General features: G+C 41.7%; 1 protein-coding gene across 2 annotated transcripts in view; it reads right to left on the reverse strand.

Moving 5' to 3' along the window:
• The window catches only part of PLCB1 (phospholipase C beta 1), a 342,949-nt gene that overhangs the window by 126,899 nt on the left and 204,026 nt on the right, over positions 1-12,024 (reverse strand). For both annotated transcript variants that reach the window (XM_021540293.2, XM_021540294.3), the window contains exons 4-5: positions 7,858-7,998; positions 1,892-1,971 (exon numbers count right to left, since the gene is read on the reverse strand). In XM_021540293.2, the coding sequence (XP_021395968.1) occupies positions 1,892-1,971; positions 7,858-7,998 (221 nt within the window). The remainder of the gene's footprint in view (positions 1-1,891; positions 1,972-7,857; positions 7,999-12,024) is intronic.

Here is a 12,024-nt window from a genome sequence, read left to right on the forward strand (position 1 = left end):
TTTCATTTTGACTTCTACTTTTTTGAAATTTTTGACTATATTTTGGTGACATTGAGTGTTTTCCTCTATAACCAAGGAAGTTAGAAATAACAGAAGATGGGGAAAAGCTGCTTATTATTGCACTTCAATGCTCCAAGGAACTGAATGTCAGAAAGAAAAAAACCCTTCATTCTGCTCTAGTACAATCTGGTTTTCTCTTCCAACAAAAGGGCTCTGATAGCACTCCAACCAACCCTTTGCTTTGTACATTAGTTATAATGGGGAAATAATTTAATCTTCAAAGTCATAGATTTCTTAAGTGACTGCTTTGGCATTGGTGCAGAGGAGCTGGGAAACCTTACGGTTTCCAAGTGATTTATTAATTAGTGGGAAAAGACACAGGAATGCCATGCTTGCCTGCCACTGAATCCATGCAGCGTGTCCAGTGACTTCATCTTTAATTAATATGCCTTGAAAAACTGCCAAAGCATAGCTCCAGACAAGGAGCTGTGCTGTACCGTGTGATGACACATTTCTCCCCTGATTTGGGTAGGAAAGGGCCCATTATGTACAGCCCCCACACTCCCCACTACAGACCTGTCAGCAGAGCCCACTGGGCACCTGGGGATCTGAGGGGCAAGGGAATTGTAGAACCAAATCCCCCTCAAAACCCATCTCCAGCCTGTGGAGCTGAAGGAAGTCAGTAGCTCAGGTGGGCACATTCACCACTGCCAACATGTAGGGCCAAGAGGAAATGTTGAATGTTCCCATCCATTTGGGATTTTGTTTGCTAATACATCCCTGCTGCCCCAACACACCATTATCAGACACAATGCTGTAGTTGCAGCAAGATCCACCCTTCAGAGCTGCCTCAAGAATTCCTGTGGACTTCAGTTGCACCACAACATACACCATGGGGAGGAAGCACATACCCACAGATACACATCCCTCCTTCCCCCAGTAGGCACCTATAGCTCTGTGGGATTAAAGTTCAGCACTCCAGAACATTCTGACTCTGGTGCAGCTAATGGAAGTAGCCATTCACAGCCTCAGAAAGTCACGGAAAATGGGAGGTTGATTTGGAGGGAAGACGGTTTTAGGAAGGTAGGTTTTGTATTTAGCTGGACTGAGCCCCTGCCTTTGAGCAAGGAAAGGTGTTTGTAAGCTGACTTTAAGCAGCTAACTCACAGGCTGGGGAGGTGCAGCCCCTCTTTTAGAACCCAAAAAGGCCAGGGAGTATCCCAGTTCAACACTAGCACTTCCTGGCAAGCTTTGCCATGCTGTTCTCAAAGCTTATTTCCACAAAACTGCCCCTCATCAGTTGAGAATTACTGAATTGAGAATTGTTGAGTTTAGCTCTCTTCCCTTTTAGGTGTGTATTTCACCCCAAATGTTTTCACAAACAGCTTTTATACTTCATGGAAAGCAACTCAGAATCTGCCCACTCTGCCAAGCAAACCAGAGGAATGAATGCTCTCTGGATCACATGGAAACCAGAGAGATTGGACTGAGGAAAAGGAACTTCTGGCATTTCTCCTTTTTATTTTGTTATCAGTAAAAGACAAAAAGGAAAACAAACCAGAAGCAAGTCAGTCCAGAATACTCTTTCTTTTTAAAGGCAGACCTTCAGCCTACAGCTGAAGCTACAACTGTACAAGGGGCAGGGAGCATTCAATTCTGAATTTTTCTGCCATGATTTAATAGTTTGCCAGGAGTACGCTAAAAAGGATTCTTGTTTACATGACTTCTAGATAACAAGCTTTTTAGAACCACAGGAATAAGGACCTGTATTTACAGAAGTGACAAGTCACCAGAGCAGAAACAATAGATGACAAGGTGAGTAAGAACCGTGGAGGAAAATGACGCAGAGGGAAGAGCAACACCCACAGGGTGACACGCGAGGGCCACTTACGCTTTCTCCAGAAATGCGTCCCTTGACATGTTCTGTGCCAACAAATTTGTTGCCAAACTGAACACTTCATCTGACCATTCCTATGAAGAGAAAAAGTGAATAAATGACACTCAGTTTAGATGTTTGTTGACACAATGCAACATATTTTTGAAAATTATGCTTTCAAAGAAAGGGCCTGAGTAAAGCCTGAACTTGATTTTTTCAATTACATCTTCCCTCCTCATCTGTGAGAGCTGTTTTACTCATGCTACAAAAAAAAAAAAAAAAAAAAAGACTGTTACAAATTGAAGTCCTGACTCTATCCAAGATAAGAAACAAGCTTAAAAACTCCCCAATCAGCAGAAATACACAGGAGTACATTTCAGTTACTCTGGTGTGCAAGGAAGATACAACTCAAAGGACTCTTTCCCCCTGATTGCACATCCTCACACTGTGGTCCTATCCCTCACTAAATATTTTTCCCTCTTCCCACTGTAGGGAAGAAACACTACAGAAAGATGGAATGGTTTGAGTTGGGATGGATGTCAAAAGGATCCAGATCCAAGCCCCTGCCTTGGGCAAGGGCACCTTCCCCCTAGACTGTTGCTCCACATTGCTCATTTCTTTCCTTTGCATTCCTGACCTTTCCTAGGCTCCCAGCAGAGCTGAAGCATGATTATAAACTGAAGTTTACTCTCAGAGTTTGTGCTGCTTTCCTCCCTTGCAGGTCTCTCCCACAGCTTTTCATTGACAGCTTCAGCGCATTTTTCCTTTTCCACAACCTTTAATTGCAAACCTTTTTCATCACAACTGGTTTTGGATTGGTTTCATTTCACCCCACTAAAAGAAAAGCAAGAATACAAGCAATGCCTTTGCAAACATTATGATTTTCTTTTGTTTTAGCTGAAAAAGCTTTTAGAGTTTTGTTTCAACTAAAGTTATGTCTCCTTTCATAACAGTCCAAATCCAAAATTCTCACTGCTACACTCTTTGGGAAGTATTCTTTTCTCCTTGGTCTTTCTTTTTCTTGAGAAAAAATATGTATTAAAAAAAAAAAAGGATTCCACTCTGACAAAAATGGATAGGAATGGGAAGTGTCATTGACTTTTACTGAAACAAATGTTCCTGTGTCATTTGGAGATTAAAGCTTGTTTTACCTAAAAATCCTCATTTTTCCATATAACCAGTTGATTGATTTGAGAAGTTTGCGGGGGGGAATTTTCCATCTTTTTTATATGCTAAGGTTTTCTCCTTGATGTTATGGGATCTTGTTCCTGAAACTGGTCTCACATCTGTGCTCCTGAGGATAAGGCTGCCTGTATGCCCAGTGGTTTAGTGGCCTTTGATGTCCTCCAGCTCTCAGCTTCGGGAGCCGATCCCATTCACCACCTCACCCCTCAGCAACAGATGTAACATCCCTTCTGTGGCTGGTGTTCTGGAAGAGAAACCTTCTTCTTTGGACATAGACTTGTCCTGGAGGCAAAATCAGTGCTGCTCAGATAATCTTCCCCTCCACCTTCTCGTGACCACTGCCATTCTTCTTCTTTAATTGTTTTTCCTTCTTAGGCCTAGTTTGAAAAATTCAGGGGTGTGAGAAAGCAGAGGAGGAGGAGTCAGGCTTGTTAGCAACACAACTGCTTTACTGTGAGTCTTGGAACAGAGTATTAAGTGCAGCATCTGTTTTTCTTCTTGGCAACTCCTTTTTCCAGTCTCAAAATAGGCTCATCTTGTAAACAGTGCTTTGTTTAGGCACTAATAATAGCTGCTCAGACTTCTCCTCTGACACTAACGGCCACAGAGACTAACAGCAACACAAAATATTATTAGGAAATAGAAAATACACTGGCTTTTAACAGATCTTGATAGACTGTTTTCATTTTGCTGCTTCTGCTGGGCTTGAAGCTGAAATATTTTGTATAAAACAGAAGTAGGGTGCTTCAAGAGTATCCCACACCCCCAGCTCTTCCTTTTCTTTGTCAAAATGCTTGTTGACAGGAATGTAAGGGGAACTCACTTATTATGTTCCTGTCACACACATTATTTATATAAGCAGCCTTTCATTTGTTCCATTTTGTTCCTTTGCTGGCTTTTCCTGGCTCTCCAAAGCAACCCCATTGATCTTGCCAAACATTCTGAGGGTTCCCTGCAGGCTGAGCCATTTCTAACCAGGTCATAAGCAACACTTGTTCATTGTCTCTCCCATTTTAGGGTCCAGCCAAAGCCAAAAAGCCAAGATCAGAGAATCTGCCAAGGATCACATCACCTCTCCAGCTGCTGATCTGAACCCTTGGCAAGAGGGGGAACGACAGCATTAAGGACAGAGCTTAAAAAATAGATGCTTGTAACTGACTTTGCTGGGCTCTCACCAAGCTGTGAGCCAAAGTGTGCCTTGCTGCTTCAGCTACCAAATGGCTCAATTTCCTTGGGTTTGCTGCATGGCAGAAAGCAGAGCCCATACTCCAACCCTGTGCCAGCAATTCCAGCAGGCAGCACTTGCGGAGAGCATTCCAAGGGACGGAAGGCTGCTCTGTGTGGAGAGCAAACAGCCAGCTGTGGGAAGGTTACAGCAGCCTCCAGACTGCCATGGGCACTACAGCGTCTGCACAGATGTGATACAACAGGAAAATAGAAATCTGGGCTTTTTGAAACAGGGCTGCAGCAGTGCCAACAAACCCAGCACTGATCCTTATGGGAGCAGAAGGACCTGGCCTTCTGACCTTCAACTCCAAGCATGCCACATCCATCACGATAAGAGAGAGCTTCCTGGACTTGATCCCGTTCTGGCTGTGTCCTGCCATACCAGTTCATCTTCTGCCATTCCTGTGAACTTTGCTGACGAGTAATGCAGCTGTTCAGTGCTTTGGCAGGTAGCACACAAGCAGCAGCTTGTTTGGAAATGTGCTGCTCATTGAAGTAATCTCTCTTCCTCTGCATGCATCAGGATACCATAAGAAATTCAGTGCAACAGAAGAGATGAGACCTTTTTCATAAGAAAAGGCAGTACAGAGCCTTGAAAACACTTCTTTCAAATCAGGCCTGACTACGTGTGAAAGCAATGTTCCTTGCTCATTCCTTTTGGTGGGAGGTTAACAAAGCAAGCTGCTGAAATTCTACACATTCAGAATTTTGTTTTTAAAAAAACCCATATCAAATGGATTTGAATTTATTTTCTTCTATTAATCAAGCTCTTATATACACTGGGGAAGCTGGAAAAATAAAGATGTGCGCTGGAAAGAATATTATAGCGTGACTTGTGAATCATCCTTGATGACATCATTTTACTTATGGAGGAATTCATCAGCTCTTAGTGATGCATTTGACCCAAAGCTCATCAAACTGAGGAGACAGAGATTTCCTGGGGCTCTGGACAGGGGCCTGCATGGCCAGGATTGGCAGTACAGAAAGAAGAGAGCTGCCATGAGAGGCACCAAAGAGAGCAAGAGGAAAGAGGTGGGAACAATGAGATGTTCACTTCTGAATCTGCTGGATTTGGGAAGAAGGTGAACTGCTATAGGAGCAGACAGAGGTTGATGGGTTGGACTTCTTCATGTTTGGAGTGGAGACAGAGAAAAGGAGCATTTGCTCAAAACAGAGTTTGAGAGTAAACTCCGCTGCTTCTGCAGCAATCTGTGGATGCTCACAAATAAATCCTACCCCAGACAGGCTTTCTCAGATGAAAATAAGTGAGTGCTCTCTCAGTGCTGCTTCTCTTTCCCACCAGGACACACCTTCCTGCCTGCCTTTTAGAGCAGTGGCTAATGAATTTCAAGCTGCATTCTTTGATCAAACCAGGTGCCCTTCAGCTCATCACTGATGTGCTTTAAACATCAGTTATTTCTCCTGGAGGAACTAACATAATCCAGCATACTGACATTTCTATTTACTGCACCTGAGGCAGGCTGAAAAACCCAAGACTTGTATTTTCCTACTTTTCCCATAACTTAGCCAGTGGATGTGAACAGAGTTTGTAGCAGAAAAGGCAGCCCCCTGCAAAGGCAAAAAAATCCTATAATGAAATTATTTTAACTGCCTCATTAAGACCATTACAGTTTACTTTACCTTTCTCCTTAAGGGAGCTTTGGTTAGCACTTGCCACACAACATGAAGAACAAGGTATGACAAATGAAGGGTTAACTAAAAAAATATTCATGCACTGAAAATGAAAGGTGGGAGAGATTTCTACTGGCACTTGCTTTCCCTGGAACATCAGAAGGGTCAAAATTTGCAAGTGTGGCGCTGAAAACGTCTTGTACTGACATTCCTCCCCAGAGGTCCCTGAAGAGATGACTTGTGCCTGATGTGCTTATTTATTACACTTTCTCTGAGTCACTGCATGGGGCTCAGAGACAATAAAGACCAAATTCTGTGTTCTGGTTCACATAAAGTTGGTAAACAGGTTAAAAAGGGAGGAATTTTTAGGTGCATTCAACAGTGATAAAACTGGTATGAGTCAAACAATCAGGATATTTAACATGACCTCAAAGCACACATAAGTAATCTGCAATGCCTTAAAATTGCATCGCCAGGCCACAGTGCCCAACTGATAAAATATTAATTTATTTGCTCTATTGCATTTACAAATAAAAAGGAAGACTCAGAATCTTAGTTACGTGGACGATAGGAGTTACTCAAGATCTACAGCAGCCAAGCTTTTACAAAGTATGATTTTATCCACTTTAAAGTTCCATTATCAAACAGAAAATAGCCCTAAAATGCCCATTTCTGTGCTGTTTTAGCAAAAAGATTATGGCTCACTGACTGCTGGCTAGACAGGAAAGTGAAAAAGAAGGACATAAGCTTCTGATTTGGGTAACTTTCCCTGCTCCTTGATAAGAGACAGCAATTTCTGCTGGTAAAGCTTTAGCATACCTTTTCATTTTCCTTCATAAGCATAGCTCCTTTTTTTCTTCTGAAGAGTTATTCTAATTGCTTTCATTTCTGCAGTGTTAAGATCTCTCACCCTGTAGAGCTCTGCATTTTCAAGCCTGAGAACAGCACTTCCCTCTCACCTCTTCGTGGACCACCACAAACTCTTTCAGTCTCTATTCTTCTATGTCAAAGAAAAACTGGAAATCATGTTTTTGCCAACTGGCTAAAGAAGATTAGCAGAAATGGGAATTTGGCAAGCAGAAATGTCCCCTCCTCGCTGAAGGCTTTCATCTTATGACCTTTCTGCACATGGCCTAACCATCCTTGTTCCCTGTGAGGTGACAAAACAACGCCTTGCTGTCGTTAAAATCCCAGCAGGCTGCAGAGAACCTCTTTTTGACACAATCTAGTGAAGTCCAGGATGTAAAAATGCTCTGTGGAAAGTGTTCTGTGCATGGATGTCTGGAGGCTGGGATCAGAGCATGCTCACATGAGTGGAAGTGGAAAAAAGAGAAGCTTTGGGATGTCTGTTTGAAATAGATAAAGCAAAAGTTCCCAGTTCATTAAACAGAATTGAATTGTAGAGGAATTGGAAGAAGGAGGGAAAAACCCAAACCCAAATGTACTAAGGGTAGCTTAATGTTGTGAATTGGACAGAGGAAACTGATGGACCTGCATAGAAAAAAAATACTTTTCTAAGGCAATGATGTTGACTACAAGCCTTATCAAGGGCTCTCAGCAGGCAGAATGTGATGCTACTACTGAAATACTGATGTGTTTTTGGGGAGCCACAGTGTAACATCTCATTCCTGAGTTAAAATTTGCATGTTAACACTATTTTTACTGTGATTATTTGGGGTTTACAAGCAACGATCTGAACATGAGCACACTTACCAGGGGCATCAATCTTTCTGAATAAACTCCTTGGATAAAAAAAACCCCACAAAACAAAAAACAAATGCACATTTCTTCTTGGGAACTGAGTGGCCCAGCTCCAGAACAGAACTGTGCTTCATCTCATAGCAACTCCCACTTACAGCCCAGTTATCCACATCTCGAAACACTACTTCCAAAGCCTAAATTTCATATGACAGATCTTCATCTGTCAGGTGTGTTACCTTTGCTATGTCATCTTGGAATGCCACCAGGTTCAAGTAGGATATATTGACCAGGTCTGGGCCATACACAACAGTGATCATCCGATTTTCCAGCCGACCTCCCATGTTCCCAGCATCCAGCAGCTCGCGCAGCTTCGGGTCCTGCAGGTGAAACAACGACCAAAGGATTAAAAACCTTTTGCAAATACATTGCACTAAAAGAGGTGCTAAAATTGCAAATACTTCCACTTTGAAAATTTGTGTCATTTTAAGTATTTTAAACATGTTGGCTTGTTGGTTTGGATCTGGTTAATGACTCATTAAAATACTTAAAGTTATTAACCCAGACTAAAAAGGAAATCAATGCTGTAAATCCTCCAAAGCCTTTGAGCTCTACATTGGTGCTGTACACACTCAGAGCTGTCCAGCTGATGGCTGCACATTCCTATTTTCAGTTATATTGCTGCAGAAGTTAAGCAAACACAAACTGTCTTGTCAAAACAACACAATCTGTCCAAAGGCTACTGTCCTCAGCAGGGATTTTAATGGATTTTAGATAAAACTGATAATGAGAACTTAGTTTTTCCTAAGGAATTAAGAAGACTTCTGAAATTAACTTTCTTAAACTCTCCAAAATAATAAAGGAATTTCAGCATTGCCCTCCTCTTTCTTCTTCTTGTTTAACAGGTCATGTATTATTGAAATTATTAGTTATATTCCCATTTAGATTTAGCTTTTAGCCTTTTTTTTCCTCCCCCTGTTTTTATCCAATACAGAATCATTGACTCATTTAGGCTGAAAAAGATTTTTAAGAGCATCCAACAGTTCCCCCTGCACTGCCAAAGTGACCACTAACCCACATCCCCAAAATGCCACATCCACACATCTGTTAAACCCCTTCAGGGATGGTGACTCAACCCCTTCTGTGGGCACCATGTTCCAGCCTGGACAGACGAGTGACTACCTAACACTTCTGCGAAGGGTACATTCAAGGATTTTTATCAGCTATTAATAGCCTGAATCACAGCTTCATTGGCCACCTAAATGTGAGTAAAAACCTCAGGTTATTTGCTGATTCCCCTCATTTCTATTAGGCAGCACCATTTCCAAGAAATGCACTCAGTGTGTTAGAAATGAAGAAAACAGGTCCCTGGCTTCATGGTGAAGTTTATGAAGACAGATGAAAAGCTGCCCTGCATGATTGGATTCAGCCCTTTGGAAAGGGCCTGTATAATGTGAAAGCTCAGCTTTCCTAGAAGGCAAGACTGCTCAGTCTCCTACAAAAACTAAAAAATGGCTAGCAAGTAGAATCCCTGTGGAATGGCAGATGCTATGTAGAGATCGAGTTATTTCAAAAGTGACATAATAAATGCACTGCACTTTTTATTTCACTGTCCCATGAACTTTCTCTCCACGCTGCGTGCACATGTTCAGTTTGTGGTACTCTTAATATTTAATAACTTTTTGAGTAAGTATCTAAATTTCGACCAACTGATACAAATTAAATTTAACATAACAAGGTTAATATGATGAAAAGGGCCATTTTTCATGGATCTTGCAGAAAATCCTATACCAACAAGACAGCAATCTAAAAAGCATCTCCTGACTGGTATCATTCCTTCTCGGAGGAAATAGAGCTCTGTGTGTGTGTTCACCAAACACTTCACCAGATTTAGGAAAACATTTTTGGAGCATGAGGTAGAAACTCTAAAGAAAGTACAAGGCTGTCTATCATAAGTGCTGAGCTTCTTTAAATACTGGGTATGATGCCAAGTGTTACAGGAGAACAGACAGAATAATCCTATTTAAGGGCTCTGTAAATTGTGAATATCATTGTGCTCTGAGACAAAAATGGTTTCGTGGGTAAACAAGTTAATCGCAGCCTTTCACAGGAGAGAAAACCAGGAGGGGGATGCAAAAATAGGAGCTGTGTTTCAGAGATGAGGATTTGAAGGAGAAAGACAAAGAAATGGTATCATTTAGATCTGGGAGAAGAGCTAGAGAAATGCCCTGCAGTTGCTAAGTCAGTCATGGTGTATTACTAGATGGGTTCCTTTCTCTTTTATTTACAGGCTGGATGTTTCAAAGCTTTGTTTTATGTCTCTGGGAGATGAGAATCCATCTCCTTTTTACCCTCTGCCATTCCAACCCCTGAATCAGACAGATAAATGCCTCTGCTCAAGGGCCTGTCTGGGAACAGCATCATTCTTCCTGGGCTCAGACAGAAGGGGATTGTCTATCTGCTTTCACTCCCTTCCACATCACTGCCATTCCTCCCTCCCTCTCCCTGGCTGAACCTCCTGCTCACAGCTCCACTCTGGATGATGGACTGCCATCATAGCAACAAAAGAAGAGGGAAGATAACCTTTTTCTTCCGTATTTACACCCAACCAAGGGATGTCTCAGTGATGAATCACACTCCACTTGGACCAAGAGATGCATTAGCCATGCACCACAGAATAAAGAAAGAAACATATTTGAAATAAGATGCTTTTTCCAAGGAAATTCATCAAAAGAGAAGTTATCTGGCACTGGCTCAGTTTTCAGAAGTGCAAATAAATGGCAAATCAAGCAACATGTGTGTGAATTTGGTTTTTCAAATCCAGGATTTTTTTTTTGCCAGGTTTTACAAGCAAGCAGACAGACCATCATCTTTGGGTTGCTGTGTTTGAATGGCTAAATTTTGAATTTTTCTGCTCTGTTTAATGTTTGTCCAGTAAAGTTTGAAGCACACAGTCCATTACAGCAGTGCACTGTCCAGCCACCATCCAGCAGCTGTTAATAAAGGGAACATACCACATCTCCTGGGCTGTCTCAGTGCAACCTGCTGTGGGCTCCACAGACCCCAAATACATATTTTAATAGCTGGGTTTTAGTATTTTTTTATTTCTAAGTTCAGTGCAAGAGAATAGTTCTGATGCTAACACGACTCAAACCTACCCAAACTTTGGTTGTATTGCCCTTCAGGGGTGACAGATGCACTTGTCAGTGACAACCTTGCGCTTAGCTAATGATCTAAGTCACAATTAGTGCTTGGATCTGAAGTTCTCAGACACCAAAGCCCACTGCCAGATCCCACATTCCTCAGCTCCCTTGTTACCCCCTTTGCTGCAAACACGGCTAAGGAGATGAGCAGAATATCCTTTATCAACATCTTGAAGACTCTCAGCACTCTATGAATCAAAGCCCTTTTGAAAATGTCAGCAGGTTTTCCCATGGAGATGGCAGGAAAGCACATGGGGGAAGAAAAACCAAACCAAGCAGCAAAACCAAATTTAGCTTCTTTTATGTAAATTGGATTGATTTTGATAATTCCATTTTAGGGAATAACACTGGAAAGCCTGCTGCTGGTTGGGAGGAGTGTCCACAAGTGGACAGATTGGTTTTTGGTATAAGCTCTTTGCTAAACTGGAGATTAATTAGCAACATACTGAGCTCTTTTTTTGGACATTCAGAAGAATTATACCTATTTAATATTGAATTACAACAACTTTTGGAACACTTGAGCTGCTGAAGTTTGGGAACACACCCATGGGATGGCAAATAAACAGCAGCCATTGGCAATACCCACATAATTCATGCACGTTCCCTTTGTAGCTCAATATATTATGTCTTTGATATTTCCTTTTGCTTCTTCCAGTCAAAAGGCCCAGGGATCACCTTGGCTTTTCCCTTCCACTGGAGTCTGGTAGGAGCTTCAGCTCAAGGACTGGAGGTGCCTGAACACTGCCCCAGAAATAGGTCAGGAAAATTAGTGTTTGGATGGGACAGTGCTGCTCAAATTCCCAGAGGGAGATGAAATTTGTGAGCAGGCAAATATGGAGGCAGTGATAAGGATGGTGTTGGCAGCACAAAGAGCTTTAGAATCTATCAAAAATCAAATTAGTCATGTCAAATTGAGGCTAAGGTTGGTCAGAGGATTATCTGCTCATTGGAAAAAATCTTCCCTATTGGGTTGTGTTGTCTTGGGAAACTTATCAAAGAAAATATACATTAAATCAATGGGAAATAGACAGACTAGAGAAAAAAATTAACCAGAAACATAAAATCAATCAATAAATAAAAGCTTATGGAAGTCCTACCACTTTCATGAAGAAATGCAAAACAATGACTTTTTGTTAGAAACCAGGGTCCTGTAGACAGATGGATAAAAATAGATTTCAATCAGACTTCCCTAACTTTCTCCTG

The sequence above is a fragment of the Lonchura striata genome, chromosome 3 (assembly GCF_046129695.1).
Source record: "Lonchura striata isolate bLonStr1 chromosome 3, bLonStr1.mat, whole genome shotgun sequence".
NCBI lineage: Eukaryota > Metazoa > Chordata > Aves > Passeriformes > Estrildidae > Lonchura > Lonchura striata.